General features: G+C 45.8%; 1 protein-coding gene across 5 annotated transcripts in view; it reads right to left on the bottom strand.

Annotated features, from left to right (window-relative positions):
- The window catches only part of LOC307262915 (RNA binding protein fox-1 homolog 2-like), a 45,446-nt gene extending 25,048 nt beyond the window's left edge, over positions 1–20,398 (bottom strand). For 3 of the 5 annotated variants that reach the window (XR_013845269.1, XM_080043935.1, XM_080043936.1), the window contains exons 1-2: positions 19,391–20,398; positions 9,558–9,608 (exon numbers count right to left, since the gene is read on the bottom strand). Coding sequence is in view for 4 of the 5 variants with exons in the window: in XM_080043935.1 (XP_079900061.1) it covers positions 9,558–9,608; positions 19,391–19,684 (345 nt within the window). In the remaining variant the exon portion in view is untranslated. Of the gene's footprint in view, positions 1–4,966; positions 5,306–9,557; positions 9,609–19,390 lie in introns of those variants that run through there. The other 2 variants (XM_080043937.1, XM_080043938.1) reach the window with 2 other exon arrangements.
- Positions 20,399–20,842: the final 444 nt, after the last annotated feature.

Genomic DNA, 20,842 nt, shown 5'->3' with positions numbered 1-20,842 from the left:
TTTGTTGCTCCAACCTCATCGTCTACAATCTAACAACTAAATGATGAAAAAGACGAGCGCAGTCCAATCACACTTCACCTCCCTCTGGTTTTCAGCCTGAATTATGCCTGTGTCCCGCTGTTTTAATCCAGACTCATTCGCAGAGGATGCGGTGGCAGTAGAATGAGATGACAATGAAGCCACCAAGAATCCATAAAACCAATACGAAAAAAAGCCATGGAAATATGCAAATCAAGCCAGCCAGTGCAGAAGCATTTGAATGTTTCTGAACAAGCTTGCAACTCTACCAGCTCCACTTGTTCCATTCCATCCACAAGAATTTGTACACTGCGTCACAACTTTTGCATATTTATTCGAATTTTTTAAAACCCCAACGGCGTTGAATTGCTGCTGCAGTGTAAAGCTATGGTGCAGTGTGTTACAACAACGTTATGGTAGCCGTTTGTCATGCGAGGAGTCAGTAACCTAGGAGATAGCGCATACATTAAAGGCTCTACTGCACCACATCTGTGCGTGGCGGTCGCTCGCTGTGTGCCTTTCTGTGTGTATCATGTATGTGCGCTGTGTTGAGAGCGAACATGTGGAGCGTTTTCACACTTTGGACCCAGTGCAAAGAGCCCCCGGGCAGCAGCAGTTAGAGCCGCATTAGTCTTGGACAATATCATCATGGCAGTACTGTCAGAGTGAGAACAGGTAACCCCGAGGTAAAGTAGTGTGTCACACAGTGCATTAGGCCACCAATACTGAGGACTATGAGTGTGCACTGGGCTTTAGTGCTTAATATGGAAACAGAACAGACCGTGGGAAGTCAGTATCTGTCAATTTATTTCATTTAAAAAAGGTGGAGTTCAGCGCTTCTGGAGAATGTTTATTCTCAAAATTACTTTTGTGTTACAATCAGTGAATATCTCCTTGTTACGTGTGTGTGTGTGCGCTGTACTCTTGTACTCCAGTGTTAATACACAGCCTATGCTCTGTAAATTGGAATGTAAAAAAAAGGGTAGGTACACAAATGGGGGCCCACCACAACAAAATGTCTGTTTACAGAGCCTAGGCTGTGTATTAACACTGGATTCCCCCCCCCATGCATGCATATATAGTACTAACAGGTAGCAGACTGTGAGGAGGTAGGCTATTCACGGATTTTAACCAAAAGTGAGAAAAGCATGCTATAGAATCGCTGACTGCACCTTTAAGAGGTGCTGCACATAAAATACGCACAATCCCACGTGAATACCACAAGCAATCGAGTTAAATATGCTGTTGGTTAAAGTGAGAGTTGTAGTATTTGATACCTTGCCCTGACATGTACAGTCAACCACCTAGGTGCCTGTCAATGTGTTGTGGGAGAGCAGCTGCATAAGTCTGTCTCTCACATGCATGCAGCTACACTCCTACAGACAGATGCCCACACACAACCCTGAGGATGACAGGCTTGGGTGTGGATCCCTCGCAAATTCCTTGAAGGCCTGTTGTCGTACGCTGGCTAACCAAGCAGTCTTGTGGAGATTATATGGGAGGGGGGTGGGGGGGCTGACAGTCAAGCAGTTTAAAACTCAGAAGCCTTTCAGTGTATCAGCAGCTTGGCTTGACACCCTTCCTCATGGGCTCAGCACTAAGCAGGCGGGTTTAGAAGGGATGAGGCAACACCTCTTGACGTCTGCAAAGGAACACTGTGACAAAATAGAAATGAAAGTAGGCAGGATAAATGCATGTATGCCATCACGCTGCGGTGACACTGCTGAATTGAGATGAGTTTTTAAGAATCAGCACATCAGCCCTCTCCTTGTGTTACAGTGGAGAATTAGGGTCACTGAAGGACTTTTTTTAATTTAATGCACGTCAAATTGACGGAAAATAAAGTTAAAATGACGAGAATAGAGTTAAAATACTATTTCGAGAATAAAGACAGAATACAACGTTGAGGACAAACTCGACTGCAGTAAAGTTGGAAAGATATAGACAGTCGAACTTCCGGGGTCGATAGACCGTAAGCAAAGATCGTTATTAAAACACAAACAATTCATTTTTGCCAACGACATACGGCAGATGATGGGCTAACCTAACTTTCACTGTAACCAGACACTTCTTAGCTTGGAAATGCACTGCAATGTACAAGAGTGGAGGGTTTGTATATTTTTTGCTTCGGTTTTTACCTTTGTAGACAGTCCCTGCGATCTTGTCTCACAGCCCACTATAGAGAGCAATATATTAAAAGCAATACTAGGTTGTACCCCATTCTGTCTCATGAAGATAGCAAAGATGCATCGTTTCTGTTTTTATAACATTTTGCTTATGAGTTATTGATCCAGGAAGTTCAAATCTGTAAATATCGTTTCCAAATTTACCACAGTCTTGAACTATCACATATTCTCTACATTAAGTCTTTTTTCCCTAAGTGCATAATAAAAAAATAAAGAAAATACTCTTATTTTTTTCCCTCTCCCACTTCCAAAATACCGTATAGTCTACAGCCAACCAACCCTTACTGACACACTGTCCTAAATAATCATCAAGCATATTCCATATTTTGAGAGAGTTGTCAAGTAAGCGGCTAAAGAAGCTGATTTGTAACCCTAAATAGATGAAGATGATAAAATTGGGAAGGTCTGGGTGATATGGCATAACATAAAATCTTGATCTCAAATCTTACAGACAATGCACAATTTGGAGCATTATTGCATTCATCCAAAATGCAACAATAATAAAATGTGACTGAAACAAAGAAATGGCACAAAATAATATCGTAGAAGACCTTCACCTCTTGAAGCCCTCATTGTTACACATCTGTGAAAATACTGGCTATGCCGCACAGCCATGGATGGTCGGTAGCAGATGCATCTTCGTCGATGCCTCTGCAACTGACCATCCATGGCACAGGCGTTCACTTTGACAGACATATAAAGAAAGCCTGCTCACTAATTCATCTGGTCCTGCTGTTTGTGTTTGTTTGTGGATCAGCCTGATATCTGCAGACAGATGCTAGCTAGCATTAGCGACCTGACGTGGTAGGGACAGACTGAAAAGAGTAGAATCCGCATAGGGATCAATACGTCGTTTTTCATCATGTAGACAATACGGACATCTCGCAAAAACATACATTTAAATTAATCTTTTTAATTTGATATATACCGGCCCTAAAACTGCAAAGCTGTTAACGAATGACATTTGTGGATGTAATGTCTTACCCTAAAGATTTAATAGTGACTCTTATCCACAGTGTAAACTGCAGTAAAGCAGAGTGTCGCCCAAAATAGAGAGAAGTACCACTGATTTTACAGGACAGAGTGACTGGTGGTGTGTGTCACCTTTAAAGTGCATTCCCACATAGAACTCAACCCCCCCCCCCCCCCCCCCCCCCCCCTCACATACCACCCAACCCCTCACCCCCAGCTCCTACACCCTTCTAGTTCCTCGCACCATCTTCCTTTTGGCGTCATTCTCTTTGAAGGGGAATGATGTGTTTAGCTTACAGCTGCCTGTGGGGGGAGGAAAACAAGAGGATGGGAACAGAGAAACAGAGAGAGAGAGAGAGAGAGAGAGAGAGAGAGAGAGAGAGAGAGAGAGACGGGAAGAAGAAAGGAAGAAAAGCAACAACAACCAGAACCTTAACCATTACTTGACCGTGTTGTTAATAGAGATGTAGGTTGTAGCTTTTCCAGACCAAAAAATTAATAAAATTCTACAAACGGTACACTCCTGTCTACAATACTATTTAGTGATGAACCAATATGCGTTTTACAATTGCAGATGCTGATATTCAGAGAGCAGGGTGGCGGACATATCACGTTGTTTTTGTTTTTTGCACTTGATAAAATACAACAATTTAGTAATAATAACAAATGAAAGACAAAATTGAACTTAAATGAACTTTTACTGAATACATGTAGACATTTATGTGCTTTGCCTATTGCACTTGGCCTTCCCTGGTGTTGGGCAATAATTCATTGTAACTATGTGCATTAAGTTTCTTGTGTCATGAGAGTCAGGGTACTGCTAGCAACAACTGGGTGTGGGAGAGTTTGTTTGTTTGTGTAGTAGACAGAGACAACTGTGCCTTGGCACCTGTCTCCTTCAATCCCGGGACAGTTGAAGTATAAACTGCGCGGACAGCTTGGATGACAATGTTGAATCTATCTGGAATAGACCTCCAGCTTCCACCGCCTGGGCACATGACGTGACACGACACACACATATAACATACATGTGACATATAACACGACATCGTGTGCAGTCAGCATGCCATGAGCATGAAATAGCCACTTGTACGTGCACGTCGACACAGGCGGCTGCTGCCTCTTGTCTGAGTGTACTTCCCCTGCCATTCCCCCCTAAATCCCAACAGGCCCCTTTTAGGGCCCAAAGGAACCCAAGACCAGAGAGCGGGACATGCTACAACAGCTTTCGTCCTCGGGCTGTCTGTCAGATAAAGTAGCACAGACACGCCCACCATATGCCTAGAGCAGTTAGAACACATCAACTGTATAAACATTAAACACCATGGAGTATATAGTCACAAACATGTCACTCAGCAATTCTGGTGCGATGCCACTGATGGCTTTCCGTGGACTGTCTCCACTCCAATAACACAAAGACAAAATGCATCATAAACATAGTGTGAGAATAGGCCATAGCATGACTTCTTCCAAAAACCATTTAAGTCACTTGAGCGCAAAGAGTTAAAAAGTGAAAGGAGCAGAGCTGCAGGCACAAGCCCTGCTGTTTAGCCTGATGCCCTGCCAACTATCTGACAAAAGGCCTCACCTGGGCCAAGACAGACACAGCAGAACCAAAACAGGCCATAGCATAGGCACCGCACCAAGTCAAGTAAACTAAACAGACGACAGAAACAATGAAAAATCTCTCTCTTTTTTTCTAGCCGTTTATCTTGCACTTCTTCACGTGTGTGTGTGCACCGCGTTGTTTTATAGGAAGCACTGCAGCTCTGCTTGAGAGCTGAACTTACCGGTAGCATTGCAGGGTAGTACAGCCCCATCATGGTCTGATTAGGAGGAACAACTGCTGACCAGCCCTCCACCACTTCTTTCCCGGCGTTCCTTGTGCTCTCTCTCCCCTTCCCCCCCCTGTGTGTGTGTCTCTGTCTCTCCTCCCGTTCCTCCTCTCCTCTGCCTGTGCTCTAAGACCATGAGCCGAGGGATGGCTTCCGTCCACGTCTGCCTCAACACATTCAGATTCTCTCTATTTCCTGGTCTGCCCGGCCCTGCTGCTGTGGTGATGATGATCCCCCTAGGGCCTTTCCGTCTCTCCTCTCCTCCTGATAGTGTGAGTGTCTTCTCTCGTTCCCTTTGCTCTGAGTCTGTCATTCACACGTTCTCGCGCTACAACGTCCCGCTGCTGCTGCTGCTTCTTCCTCTTGTTCCCGCCCACCTCTTTTTAAAACTTTCCCTCCCCTCGTCTCAGCGTCGGTCCCTCCTATCCATCAAAGCATCCATCCCTTCCATGTACACCTCCTAATCCTGGCTCTAAATGAAGTCACCAAAAGCTGCTGCTGCTGCTGCCTCTGCTGCTGTCTCCTCAAAACCCCCCCGGAGAGAAGAGAGAAAAAAAGGAACAAGGAAGAAGATGCTGTCTTCAATCCACACACAGGCTGCCTGAGAGTACAGAATGCGACCCCCACTGCAATGCAGCTTTTTTTTTTGATGATTTATTTATTGCGTGGCAAGCATGCTGTCAGCTCCTAAAAAAAGCAGCGGTAGGGAAGGCCATTCCGTAAAGCAAAATAAAAAAAAGCTTAGAGGTAGCGCAGTCTGCGTGGGTCGGCTCCTAGATCACCATCTCTCTGCTGCTGCACACAGATTGGAAGAACTCACAGAACTGAGGGGAGCGATTTCAGTATCTAAACCCCCACAACCCCCCCTGAACACATGAATCTGTATCACACTGACTGCACTGCGCCTTTTTTTCTTTTTTCTTTTTTTTCTTCCTGGCTTGCACTCAGTTTCCCCCTATACTTCCCACCACCACCACTGTATTGTTAAGGAGGCGCTTTAATTTGCAGGAGATGAGAGTGCAGTTCCTTCGCACCGCATTTTCAATATGGGGAGGGACTCTGAACTCTGCGGAGAAAAAAAAGCCCTGATGCCAAGGCTTTCAGACATCTGCTGAGTCTGGCTAGAACTGTGTCCGGAGGGATGGAGGGATGGAGGGATGGAGGGAGGGGGCTAGGGAAGTGATTGGTGCTGGGGGGGAAAGCCGGGCTTGAAACAGGGGTCTATGGACGTGGGTGCTAGCGAGAGATAACGGGATAGAGAGATAAATGGATAAAAGGGGGCTGGGGTGAAAAAGAAAAGGAAAAAAAAGAGCGAGGGATGACAGGATTAGGGCTGTAAGTGAGGAGGATGAGAGGATGAATGGGGGGATGATCTGAGGGGATTAAGCGCATACAGACTGAACACACGGTGATAAACATACACACGCTGTCACACACACACTCACACACGCACGTAATGTACACAGAAAGATGCGCTGTGGTCGTAGTCATGCTGACACACACCGCCTCAAACAAAAGGGCTATATCTATCCCAGCGCTCATCAGCTCATTTAAAGGCCCACCGCTCCTTCAAACACACTTAATCAATAAATCCGGCTTTAGTCTTCTATAGGAGTGTAATCCAACACTTTCAGGGGAATTGCAATTTTTCGTTGGAAGGTTATGACCTGTGATTAGTATTTTAAAAAAGTGTTGCTATTTCTAAATAAAGGAGGGGGAAGACTGAGCCCTTATGACTTGTTTGTCCGTGTGTTTGTATGTGTGCTGTTAACCCTGATCATTTCTGTGACCTAAACAGCAGGCGACTGACAGGTAAAGCCCTGTGGGTCAGAATGGCCATGCAGGGTAGGCAATAGGCAAACGCACGCACACACACAGCCCTGACAGTGTATACAGCAGCAGGGACTTGCAGCAGCATGTCAACATTTAACACACTCATATTGACACAGGCAGACCTACAGGCAGTTCAAACACGCATATATTACAGCAGACAGGAGACATTAACAAGACAAATGCACTGCAGCAATGAAGAGGGCGATCCGGCTAGAGCTAGGCTCGGCTAGTTGCATTTGCATGATAACCACCTGCAAGCCTGTGCGCAGGAGATTCCCCAATCTGTGCTCAGGGGCAGATTATTTTAGTAGGCACAAGTTTTAGATAATTTATAAAACCAATGCAGCAGTGTGCTTTCGGCTCGGAGTTTTACAGATGACAAGGGGAGTTCAGATGTACTGCAGAGATCACATGTGTTTCCTTTACCAGGTATTTGTCCAACAGAAGGTGAACCGAGGCAAGTGAGGTCTAAGAATACAAGTCTGTTCTCACTGTCTCCACATCTGACTCAATTCGTTACATTAACTCTTGTGTTTTGGACTATTACCTCTGTACACTGCAGTGCACATACTCTTCATACGAACTACGTCACTCGTGCGCAAACTGTACTGCTCTTTGATTTATTCATTGTATTTTTTTCCTCTATTTTCTATTAATTATATTCTTGACTTGAAAATTCAATTTCAAGACCATATCTATGTGATACAGCAAACACTAAAACTAATAAGCAATAAGCAATAAAAAAGTTCTGTAAATATATATTATGTAGTTCATGATGAGATTGAATAAGTTAAATCTTTTTGCATTTCTGTATATATTTTGCCCTTTTGAATTGTTTTGTTGCTTGAGCCTTTATAACCTGATATCAACACCAACATAAAATGTATAATAATTACGATATCGGACGGTATTGGTAACTGCCGATATCCAAAACTCGGATATCAGAATTGGATCGCTACTGAAAAATAGTGGATCCATGCATTTCTCATATGCACCAAAGGAAAAATTTCTTCTTGTATGTGAAACCTTACTTGAGAAATAAAACCTGATTCTGTGCGGCCGACTATTGTGCGATGATGTTCCCTGCAGGCAAGCCATCTTAAATAACTGCCAACCATTTTTGTTTCACCTCTGCTCCACTTGCCTGCCTCTTCCTATCATTGCTTCTTCTGTTTTTATTGGCTGTGATCTCTCCCACAGACTTTAATCCTTGTTGCCAGGTTAACAGAACACCTAAACAGAAATAACTGAATACTGGACACAAGGTGAGAGGAAATCAGAATCCATAAAAATATTAACCAAAAAGGCAAATTCTTATCCAGCTATTCAAGACACACACACACACACACACACACACACACACACACACACACACACACACACACACACACACACACACACACACACACACACACACACACACACACACACACACACACACACACACACACACACACACACACACACAATTCCCAAGAAAGGAGATACCAAGGGTAGCGCACGAATGGAGAGTCAAGCAGAGCGGAGGAGGAAAGGAAAAAAAATACAAGAGGGGGTGAGGCCTATGAGAATCCCTGTGTTGTGATGTGAAGAAGAGGAGGGAGGGGTGTGTGTGGGGGGGAGTGGGGGGCAGGCTAACAGACCAACACTCCCCTCCTGTGGCACTGCCAGAGAGCTGCACGTCCCAAAACACGAGCTAGAGAAGCACAGGCGCGCGCACACACACACGCCAACAAATACACGCCAACAAATACACACACACACACACACACACACACACACACACACACACACACACACACACACACACACACACACACACACACACACACACTCTAAGATAAAGAGGACCTTTCTCTCTCACACACACACCAGAGTACTGAGCTGGTTTGAGACGCTCGGTGGGCTGTGCTGCGCGGAGGTAGATAAGAAAATAGTCGGCTAGCGTGCCGCTGCGCTGCACACATACGGCACTCATTACTGAGAGCAATACGCACGGAGAGACACTTAGAATGAGAAAGAGACTGACGAGAGAGAGAGAGAGAGAGAGACAGTGTGCGGAGGATAGGAACGCTATTGTGCTTGCAGAGCTTAGTTTAAAGTAGGTGATGGTATAATTCTCTCTATCTTCTGAGGGGTCAAGCCTTTGAGAGAGAAGTTCAATCACTACCCCGGCTCCCCCTTATCAACTCCTCCAAGCAGCAGCCATGATTTATACCCTACCAAAGGCTGCGGCAGGGGAAAAATGGAACAGCCCCTGTAAATCTTCATGATTGTCCAGATAATGATGCAGTAGCAGTGCAACAGAAGCAATCTGGCTTTAGGAGGAATACATGGACGACAATGCTATAGGTTCCCCTGGCCATGAAATAAGGTGTTGCGGGTTCTAAAGATCTTGTCTCAGTTTTCAGTAGATTTCCTCTTCATCAATCAATTCTCAATCCATTTTTATCACAAAGCACAGACTCTTGAATGGCCCATTAGAGAGTGTGTGAGAGACAGAGAGAAACAGAGAGAGAGAGAGAGAGAGAGAGAGAGAGAGAGAGAGAGAGAGAGAGAGAGAGAGAGAGAGAGAGAGGCTGTTGTTCAGAGAGGGACTCGCTAGGCCGAAAACTAACACGTCTTCCGTGTGTCAAGGATTCTGTATCGCATTATTTTATTAATTCTAATATTTTTTTCCTCAGATGTCTGCAAGCAGTCACTAATCTCTTACCTGACTGAGAGGTGGGTATCCATGGAAACCGGGGTGTAAAGGCTCATTGTTCTGCAAGAGATAACAGGAGAGAGGGAGTGGAGAGAGAGAGAGAGAGAGAGAGAGAGAGTGTGCTGTAAGTGTCTGAGCTTTTTCGAAAAAACGAGTGGCTGCATAAGAAAACTTTTCACACATTTTTGGTTGTAGAAGTGCTCTCGTAGACAAGGGGGGGGGGGGGGGGGGAACATGTCCACGTAGCTAGTTTCCAAAATAGCTTGATTAAAGAAAGAAAGATTAAAAAGGAGGTGTTGGTATTCCTGTCATTCTTTTTTTCCCACTATCTCCTATTATTGTTACAACCTGTCTCTAGAATCTTGACAGCGTAAATCACTGCTTTTCAAAGGATTTTTAAACAATATCCAAACATCAGTAGGGTGCTTTTGTTTCATAAAAGGCTCAAGATTAAAAAAAAAACAAAAAACAAAAATGAGGCTCAGTTATAGAACAAAGTTCAAACCCGAGTAAGAGGACACCTCCCTGACTGAGCAGTGATTGAAGTTAACAGTTAACAGTGTGTGTGGTGGCTGTGACTGCTGAACCATCACAGTTTTTCATATTCAGCTGCACTAACCAATCAAAATCCACGAGGGAGAGGGTGACTGACCCCACCCCCCACCCAATCCCTCCTCGACCCTGCCCCAGAAACCAGTGTTGTGGTTAATTGCTCAGTAATTACTTTTAATTAGATTATTTCTGTCTTTCTTTCCACTCTTTTCTCTCAGACTAGTATTTTTCTCCCCGGGCACGAGCGGCCATTGTTCGCCGCAGAGTTGGGTGAAAGGGAGGGAGGCAAAACCAAAAGACAGAAAGACAAAGAGGGAGCGAAGGGGGAGGACTGAAACAATGGGGAAAGTTAACCAAATCATGATATTTTGACAGCAGTGAGAGAGATGACACCAGCACGGTCTAGCCTGCTGGCATGTCTCACAGAGAAAACATGAGCGCCTAGCAGGACCTATGCAAAGGAATGGGGCAAGAGAGGGAGAGGTGAAGGAGAGAGAAAGAGGGAGGGTGTGTGTGTGTGTGTGTGTGTGTGTGTGTGTGTGTGTGTGTGTGTGTGCCAGAGGATAGGATGGTATTCCTTAGAAGTGCTGATGTTTTATTTACTTTTAATCCACGGGAGCGAGGAGCAGACAAAATGTTTCAGATCAGTGTGCTGCCCCCGTTGGCCCGCTCGGCAAACAGCTTGAGTGTGGGCCGCGTGTGACGCCATGGCGATGACGGGGGGCACGTTTGGGCTTCTGAAGAGTGTCAACAGAGTTAAAAGCTGGAGGCAGCGCTCCTAATCCAACATTTAAAAAAATAGTCGAAATCAGTGATTATCTACTCGCCTGTCCGCATTGTGTGTGTGTGCTGGAAAAAAGTATGGTGTTTATCCACAGCTCAGGCTGTGTATATGGCTATGTACAAACAAAAGGGAGTCCGCCCGAGCCAGACAACACTTCTCCAACCTATCAGCTACAGGAAGCATTCGTGACATTAGTAGGAAGAATCCTATTGGACAGGTAGTTAGTGAAAACTGATGTTGCCAGTCAGGCAACGAGCGTTTAGGGGCGGAACCACAGAATGAGCACGAAGGGAGGGGGGTAGTATTTGTTTTGGTGGTCACTTCAAATAACAACAAGCTTTCTGTTCTATGGCCGAGTATAACTTTAACCTCCCCAAGCCCCTGACCTCGAGAACGCCTCCTGCTGGAATCACTTCCTGTACTTATGGCGTTCATCCAGCCAATCAAAGGTGAGCATCTGGGACATCTGAGGTTCAGTATGACTCGCTGTTTATTCTCAACCAAAAAGACAAAGCTCATCCCCCAGAGCTAGCTTACTCTGAGATATGCCGGCTGAGAGCAAAAGCAGATGTGGTGATGACGTATGGAATGAGGAAGAGTCTAGACCGAGTAGGAGAGAGGGGAGCCAAAAAGTGTAGGAGTTTTTTTTATTTTGAAGGCCAGGATGTAAAGAATAGGTAAGAAAGAGAAAGAAAAGGTTTTTCTTTTGATGCCACATGCGGCAAACTGACTCCCCGTGTGTGTGTGTGTGTGTGTGTGTGTGTGTGTGTGTGTGTTTCCAGACTCGGGGGGGCCCATCCTCCCTTAACCCCCCCTCCTGTCTGAAACAGCCCTTTCTTTGTCTTCACTCTCCACTTCCTGTTTCATCTGGAACCAATTTCCCCCTCGTGCCTCGTCCCCGGGGTGAACACTCTCCTCGGTGCGCCGCCGCATTTCCAGGGAGGGGAAAAGGACGGGCAAACATTGGGTAGACATATAGTGACTGAATGCAGTATGATGAAGGGCTGGCCAGAGCAGAATCTCAAGTCATAAAGCCTCGGGCAATGTCAGCCGGAGTGAGAAACTCTTACTGTTTTAAATTTAAAAAAAATAAGAACTGTGATCACTTAGGCATAACACTACAACACACACACAATTACAGTCCATTAAAAGGCTGAGAACGAGTCTTTTTTTATCACGTCTGCACACAGTTAAAATAAGGATGAAGGTGCTACAAAAAACTGGTAAGTTAAAAACACTGGAATGCCAGTGAGATTCAAAACCCAAATTATACTCCAACCATCAAATTATAGACTCGCTATACGGTGGACAGAGTGGAGAGAAGGAAGAGAAAGAAGAGGAGTTTACGTGGAAGAATGGGAGGAGGGAGAGAGGCTAGAGTTTAGCAACATCTGGAATCAATCTGTCTGCTAGAGAGAAGGGAGGGAGGGAGGGAGGGAGGGAGGGAGCCGCGTGGATGGATGGAAGGGGGGAGGAAGACAGAGAGGAGAAAAGAAAAGAAAGTAAAGAGCAAAATGAGACAAAAATGAGGGCAGAGGCAGACGACGGACACGGGAGGGGGAATGTGGAGACAGACCAAGCCAAGAGAAAGGAGAGAGAGAAATATAAAGTAGCAAACGGAGACAATGAGTCATAAGTGAAGAATGCCATGTGATTTATATTTTCTTAAGGGCTATGGGGGGGAAGGGGCTCGAGGTCTGAAATTGAAACCCGTGAATTTTTTTCAGAGACTTTTCTTTTACACAGAAAAAAGCACACACACACACACACACACACACACACACACACACACACACACACACACACACACACACACACACACACACACACACACACACACACACACACACACACACACACACACACACACACACACACACACACACACACACACACACACACACAGCCTTTTCCATATGGTGTTGCATTTAAGTATATCAAATGCCAGTGTGTCCTTTAAAGTATACATAAAGGGGCCCACTTTTGCGCCTGCCTCACTTTAAAATAAATAAATGAAAACTGAACAGTCGGCGTGACGCACTAAGCCTGTACAAGTTGAAACCGTTCATGTTGCACTTTTCGTTTTGCACTTTTTGCAAGTTTCCATTAAGTTAATTCTACACAGTTTGGGAGCGAGGGACGTGCCTTTGAAGATGCCGGCTGGCTTCAGACTGCACTGGCGGGGATCAGCAAAAGCACAGAAAAAGTAGTCAACACACACATAAACACTCTCTCTCACTGTGTCCCCCTCTGTAGCTCTGCCGAGGGCAAATCTAAAGGGCGTCTCTCCCCTTGTTTATTTTCTCTCTCCGCGACTTGCTATTTTAGGAGAAGGGAAAAAAGTGGAGGAGTTGCTGGAGCAAACGGGTTAGGAACAGGGGGCAGAAAAGGGAGCAGCAGCGGTGGAGGAAGGCAAAATGACATGAGGTCAACAGATGGTGAGAGGGGAGAGAGAGAGGGAGAGGGAGAGAGGGGGGGAGCGGGGTAATTTAGGGGGGCTGCAGCAGGCATCCAGTGATCCCTAACAGAACAGCCTGAGGAACTGGACACTAGTGCCAAATGTTTGGCTTTGTTATGGTCTCAAACAAATCACCAAAAAACCTACGAAAAACGCCACCTGCTAGTGCTACCTCCAACACATCCTGACGCTTATTTACCAAAAAACTCAAATGGTTGTGGAGTAGTACTATGGCTTGGAGAAAGTCCTGCCTCTCACATAAACCCCCAGCTGTGACAGAGATATATTTAGGAGCCTGAATCAACAACAGCAATATTGCTTTCAACAGCTTCACAAACATCCCAGGATCTGAGACCTGGGGAAAATCGGGAAAAAAAATCCTTTAGTGCAGAATTACCGGGGCCGTAGCCGAGGGGTCAGGGGAGGGGAAGCCATTTGTCAACGTGATATGCTCCAAAACGGCAGATCAAAGACAAACCATGACAAAATGCAATGGAGGTAGGTCGATAGGCGCTGCTATAGACACATAGGGGGAGAGAGGAAGAGAGAGAGAGAGAGAGAGAGAGAGAGAGAGAGAGAGAGAGAGAGAGAGATAGAAAAGCTAAAATGGATTGCAGCTTTTACCCTGAAACCGAGGGGCTTATTTCAAACGACTCCAATTTTCAGAACAAAATGAGCCCACGGATTGGGACAATAATGGGGCTACTACAGCTATCCATTTTAGTTTAAATTTCAGATATGGTCTATGTACTTTTCTAAAAAAAGAGCAGGAGCGCTCAGTCATGCGCATCTGATGTGTGAACTGGATTCTAAGTTATTGGTTCCAAGCCGACAGTAACAACATGTGGCTGCGGGGCATCTGCTGGCTGGATTTATTGATGACTGTCTCTCCTCTCCTCTGGACTGGTGACAACAGCTGACCTACAGTGCAGAGTCACGCAGGTGCTGATGTGTGGGGCCTACGTGCCTGATCTTCTGCATAGCTGCAAAGGGGTGGGGGTTCCTGTGGCTGTTGCATTGCACATTATAAAAAGGAAAAGTACCATTCCATTCTATGACGCTTTCAGTTTGTTTAATACGAGTTGTTTGTGTTAAAATGCCTCTTGAATTAAACTACAACATGCAAAACTACTCTAGGTGAGACTTCTCATTTCATGCTGTCAGTAGCATTCTTATTTGATAAGTAAGTAGTAGTGGTAAGTGAATATCTCCTCACGATCTACCCTTTGTTTACATACCAGTTTACAGAGCCTGGACTGTGTATTATCACCAGTTTTTTCTTTCAACCACACACAGTACGGGGAGGTAGCAGATTGTGAGGAGAGATATTCACTGATTTTGACAAAAAGTTGATTTGGACATTCTCCAGAATTGCTGACTTCACCTCTAACTGATGCTCCTAATGAAATCATTGGTAGATGGATTTGGACTCAGGATCTGACTGATATCAAAGAGAGAAAAAGCATCACACACAAATGTCTGGTTGACGACTGAATTGTCATTATCCATTAGCCCGTGGTCGCTGTGACAATACTGTGGCGGTGTGTAACAGCTGACTCCCATGTAAGGGAAACAGTGAATTGACATTTGGCTCTGTGTGTGTGTGTGTGTGTGTGTGTGTGTGTGTGTGTGTGTGTGTGTGGCTGGAGATGGGAGCATATTTGACAGTTTGGGGGCAGCCTTGGGGGAGGAGTAGGCATGCAGGGTGGGGGGTAGGGAGTCTGTGACATGATGACCATAAAGGGAGAGCTTGCTAACATGCCAGTGTCATGTTAAGGCGCTGAAACTGGCGTGCTTTACAAGAGCACAGGCAGAACGAGAGAGAGAGAGACTATGAGAGATTACTATCATATTTCTTTCTTTTTATGAATGGTGCCCGATTATTCCTTTATATGCTTTGGCAATATGCCTGTGGCACTTCGTACAATTCAACACACAAAGACACACACATACAGATAGAGGATTATAAATATAGAACATATGAGTTGAGCAACTTTTGCCTGGGGAATTTGCAGCTTATCGTTGCCGGTTCAAAGGTCAAGGGTGACTCCCCTGCTGTGCCCAGGCTCAAAGTTTACAGACAATCATTAAACAGCAGCAGCACAGAGCCTAAACCAGACACTAACATGGATGCCTCTGCAACAAGCATGAACACACATTAGAACATGCTGTACACACAACATGGGCCAGCCCCTTTGGCTCTCCGTGATACTCTTCTCCTTTTGTGGATTTTTTTCAACTTTTCTGTGTATAATTCAGGCTCCTGACTTCTGAAGTTTACTTTAAACACTTTAGACTTTTAGGATACAGTTACACATAAGCTCTCTAGGTAAACGCAGGTAAGCGTATCTGTAACCATGAGTACAGGCGGCAGGAGCTTTTTATCTTGTACAGTCAGTAATTAGGGACAGCACCACCGAATATTGATTATTTTCACTGTATATTAACCTGGCAATTCTTTTTTTCTAACTTTCCAGCATCTCAGTCTAGAACATTTAAAAAATAATGACAGTAAATTAGTTTAATTCAGGAACTATTATATAGGAAAATGCACTGATTTATTCGTATTGACTTTAAATCAAAGTGGGATATCCCAGAGAATGACATCTTGTGGTGGAGGTTACCGATTCAGGAGAATGCTTGTTGTCAAAATCCCTTTTTGTCCAAATCAATAAATATCTCTTCATGGTCGTCCATTCTGTGTGTGCGTAGAAAAAAAAGTTCAGTGTTACTACACAGCCTAGGCTTTGCAAACGGGCATGCTGCTAGCGGTGGGCCACTTTTGTTTACTGTAAACAAAAGGATATGTAACACATATCCTTTGTTTACATTTACATACCAGTTCACAAAGAGCCGATAGGCTGTGTATTCACGCCAGATTTTCTTTCAGTGCACTGCACACACAGTAGGGACCGGAAGCAACCTTCAGCAACAAGGAAAAATACTCAATGTAGTGAGTGCCGCTTGTGCTGAACCAAAAGCTATCTCGGTGATCTGTCCGTTTATATCAACTCCCCCCCCTCCTCCCTCCTCCCTTTACTCAGGCCTGTTAAAGCGATCAGTCTGGTTAATGCCCTTCACTAAATGAGCTTTGATCTCGTTAGCGCGACACAAAGCCTCTTTGCTGCCAACGATAGGGCAAATCGGCTCTCTGAAAAAACAGTGAGTGAGTGAGAGAGAGAGTTTAGAAACTGGACTCCGACTACATCTGAGTGGACCGCCACACTGCCTCCAGGGTGCTACCGACACAGAGTGAGAGACGAAGAAGAAGAAAGACGAGGCAGGAAGGCGGTGAGAAGAAAGGAAAATGCCAGACAGGTGTGGAGCTGGGAGGAGGATGAGAGGAGGAGGAAAAAAGCGATAGATGTTACATAGATATGAATGATGGGAGATGGGCCGAGAGAGGGAGAGATAATCAAAGATGGCAGAGGGTACAACAGAGAAAGGGAAGGGAGGGAGGGGAGGGGGGGCAGACACACTAAAAGCCTGTGAACCACGAGTCAATTAGCAATCTGGAAATATGCTCGGGGGGAGACAGGAGGGAGGGGAATCAGAGGACAGCTAGAGGGGAACAGTGTGTGTGTGTGTGTGTGTGTGTGTGTGTGTGTGTGTGTGGCGGGGGGGTAGGGGTGTGAGAGGGGTTCTGCACTTTGTGTAAAGGCACAAGGTGGGGGAGGGAGAAGAGCGGGGCGCAGCAAAAGGGAGAGGAGGCTGCTGCACTCTCGTTTATTATCACAGTCCTGATTTACAGTCGGCACGGATGGTCAGCTAAATCAACCACCGTCTGCCTCTCTGTGTTGAATACTGTGCTATTTGTCGGGGTGCGTTTAGTAGCATCCATCCGCTGAACCAATCCAGAACGACCCCCATTCACCTACAATGACAGATGCACAGATGCACAGATCCACACCGTCTTTCAGGTCTGAACTGATATCTGGTGTTTTGGATATCAACTGATAAGATACTGTTTGATATCTTAATTATCTTAATATTTTTTTTGTTGGTGGTTATATTGTGGGTCAGGTAAACAAAAGCCAGTCCGATTCAAAAGTCTAATATCTGATGAGTGGATTATTTGCCACCATATCGGACACAATACCAGACAGTATTGAATTGGATCTGCCCACCCCTTTTACTTTATGAAAAAAAAAATCTTCATTTATTTACACTTCGCATGACGGGTTATGCAACAACTCATCTTCATTCAGAGCCTCCTTCCGCCCCTAACTCATCACAGCCTTCCCTGCCATCCATCACTTCCCTCTCATCCTTTATCATGGCTCCTGATAGAGGCTATAACTAATGGCTCTGTTTTCCTTCCCTGTCCGCTGTCCATCAATCCATCTCTCCCCACACACACAATCCAAATATATTGTGTCCCTTCAACCCCTCCCTCCCCACACACACACACACTCTTTGGTTTATCTTTGTCCTCCACCTCCTTCAATCCATCCTCTCTCTCTTCCTATGTGCATCCACAGATTACTTTTCCAGCTCTCTCCATCCATCTATCCATCCATCCATAAACTCACCCACCCACCTCCCTCCCTGTCCCGGCTCAAACTCGCCCATATTTTCCAACCTGACCCCCCTCTGGTGCCCAGCGATCGATACAACTGATGGCCAAAGAGAGTCCCCCCGCTGTTCATTGTCACACTATCTTTGCCGGCGGGCTATAACCTCTCCACATCACACGGAATCCATCCTCTGTGAAACTCTGCTGTGCTGCTGCATGGGAACTATTTCTCACCGTGGCGGCGGCGGGGTGGGGTGGGGGGGGGGGGTGGTTGGGTTGGTCAGCCACACCGCCAATTAAATCTATTTTACCAGTTCCCCCGGGACTCAATTACCTGCAGATGACCTCAAACCGTGTTCGCCCGTGCCCTTCCACTGCCCTAACAGCTGTTTTCACTGGACTAAAAAACGTCAGACATCAGCTTTTAAAAATACATTTCCCCTTGTGCTGCTGTTGGATCAGGGGCACTTCAAAAGCATACTGTACGTGTGCAGGTGGAAGAAAGTGTGGTGCGTGTGTGTGTGTGTTTATGGGAAGCGAGAGAGAGAAACGAACACTAATGGATGAGAGTGGAGCAAAGGGAGAAGTGCCTTAACAGTCCTCTGGTTTACTGTAATATAAACAGATGGAGGTGGTGGCAGGTGAGGCAGGTTGCGGATGCTTTGCTGTGCTCAACAGTGAGTCTAGTCATGTAAAGCAGGGGTGACCCAGTATAAGGAGGGCCCCCTTGAGCCCCCCCCCCCCCTGGCTCCTTCAGCCGACACCAAAAGGCCCTGTTCTTTGTCTTTGGATGTGGTGACCCCTCCCCCAATCCCTGCCTGCCTCTCTCTCTTTTAACACCTAGCGACAATGAGGAGGTGTGTGTGTGAGTGTGTGTGTGTGTGTGTGTGTGTGGGGGGGGGGGGGGCGATTAATGGCACATGTGGTGTGTATGTGTGTGTGTGTGTTTCAGGATTTGATATGACGATGACTCACTGCGAATGCTCATCGCAGGTCTCAGCGATTTTCATCCAGGTGCGTTTGAAGGAAAAATGACAGTGGGCCTTCCTTAGCAGTGTGTGGTTCACTGTCTCTCTCTCTCTCTTCCCGACACGGGCATGATGAATGGGTCTGATCTTTGCTGTGCCTGTGCTGCTGCCTGTCATAGCAATGGAGCCTGGATCATATTACCTTTGTCTGGCTTGGTCATGATTACCCTCACTGAGCAGCTGCGTTCTATCCTAAGGTTTTTACCATGCTGCTCAGACTTCAGTGCAAATTCACAAACACTCTTTAATTATTTTTTTGTTGATTGATTGAATTTCTTTTTACTGCAATGATGCATGATTATGTTGTTGATGAGAGAGAAAAAGAGGGGGGGCTATCAAAACATTCATGTACATCACTCCCTGCTGATGCTGAGGAACAAAAGCTTTTACTGGAAAGGAACAGGGGAGGCCAGAGATGATACTTTGTTACAACGCAGCTGAGATGAAAGCAAAAAATAAAAGTATTGATACTAAATATATATTTTTACATCGTGTTATTCCTACCTGTCCAATGTCACCAACAACAACACTCCCGGTGCCGTCTATCCTTGGTCTTTTGCACTCCGCCCCGGGTAAGTCAGTGAGGGCAGCGGCTGTCTGAGCGTCAGGCTCCGGGTCTCCTCGCTTCATCCCCCGGACAGCTGCTGCCGCTGCTGCGGCGGCGGCTGCAGCTGCCGCTGCTGGACCCCCGGCCGCGTTCGCGAGGGCTCCGGCAGCCGTTTCAATGTCCCTTTCCCGGTCCATTATTCCCCGACTAACGGGTAGCATTAGAGATGCAACGTCGGTCGACATTAACATTGGACGGCAGACAGTCCTCAGTCAAAAAGTATGTTCTTTCTTCTTTGTACCTTTGCCTTCTCCTTTTGAGTTGTCCACAGCTCGATGTTCACAATGGTTCTGGCTTTTTCTCCAAAACAGCGTAGACGGATAATTTCCAACAGATTTTCATCAATATTGGGCAGCTTGTGCTCTTTATTGTCTAACTTGGCGTCCAGCTATTCTTGGCAGAACATAATGACCATACCAGGTTTGTAGGGAAAAAGCACATAAAGTAGTATTTTCCTCCGGACAAAAAAAGTAAAAGCGACGCCAAACAGTGACCTATTTTAATAAAGATCACACGTCTGACTCTTGGATGCCTGACGAGCTAATTAGCTAGCTTACCTCGGCTAGCTTGCTAGCATTACATTCCGCTAGCTCTCGTTATAAATGTGGCTCTGAGAGAGCACACTCCCGCTTGCCAATAATAGAAAACGTTGGAAATTAGCTACGCCTAATACTTCTCCTTGTGCGGGGCCAGACAGTCCACTCTCTCTCTCTTCAGTCTCCACTGGATTTGTTGTGTGCCGTAAAGCCCCTCTGTTGTTCCCAGCAGCCTTCCCTGTGTTTTCAGCCCCTTATTATCAGCCCGTCCGCTCCCTCGCCGTGCTCTGCTGTGTGTGGATGTGTCTTGGCGTGCGGACCACTTGGCAGCCGACGAACACGATTTCCTCTGGTCTGAGTCCCAGTTGGTGTAACTCGTAGAATGGAGGGAGCCGCCGATCCACGGTCAGATTTGTTCACGGACACCGTGCTGAAGGAAGGAGGACAGTAGGTGAGATGGGCTGGTCTGAGGTCTGCCTTTCCTCCGTCTCCTTCTTTTTCCTAACCCACCCCTTTCAAACCCACCCCTCTACCACCACATAGCTCCCCCTTCTAGCCTACCCTGTCCCTCAATGTTAATGTTCAGACGAGGTAAATATAGGCTATGCCAATATAAAATATAGCCTCTATAGGCTAACGAACAAATATTGAAATTAGGCCCTAATCGGATACAGCAATTAAAAACAATGGAATTCGCCTATAAATAAAGGAAAATATGAAAAGGTAAATATAAAGGAGGCTGAATTAAAGCTACATTTTACTATAGTAGCTTATTGTTACGGGTCCCAGGTGGGGACGCCCGTGAACAGATTA

Source organism: Ammodytes marinus (assembly GCF_949987685.1).
Source record: "Ammodytes marinus genome assembly, chromosome: 16".
Taxonomy (NCBI): Eukaryota; Metazoa; Chordata; class Actinopteri; order Uranoscopiformes; family Ammodytidae; genus Ammodytes; species Ammodytes marinus.
This window is presented reverse-complemented; position numbering and strand designations above follow the sequence as displayed.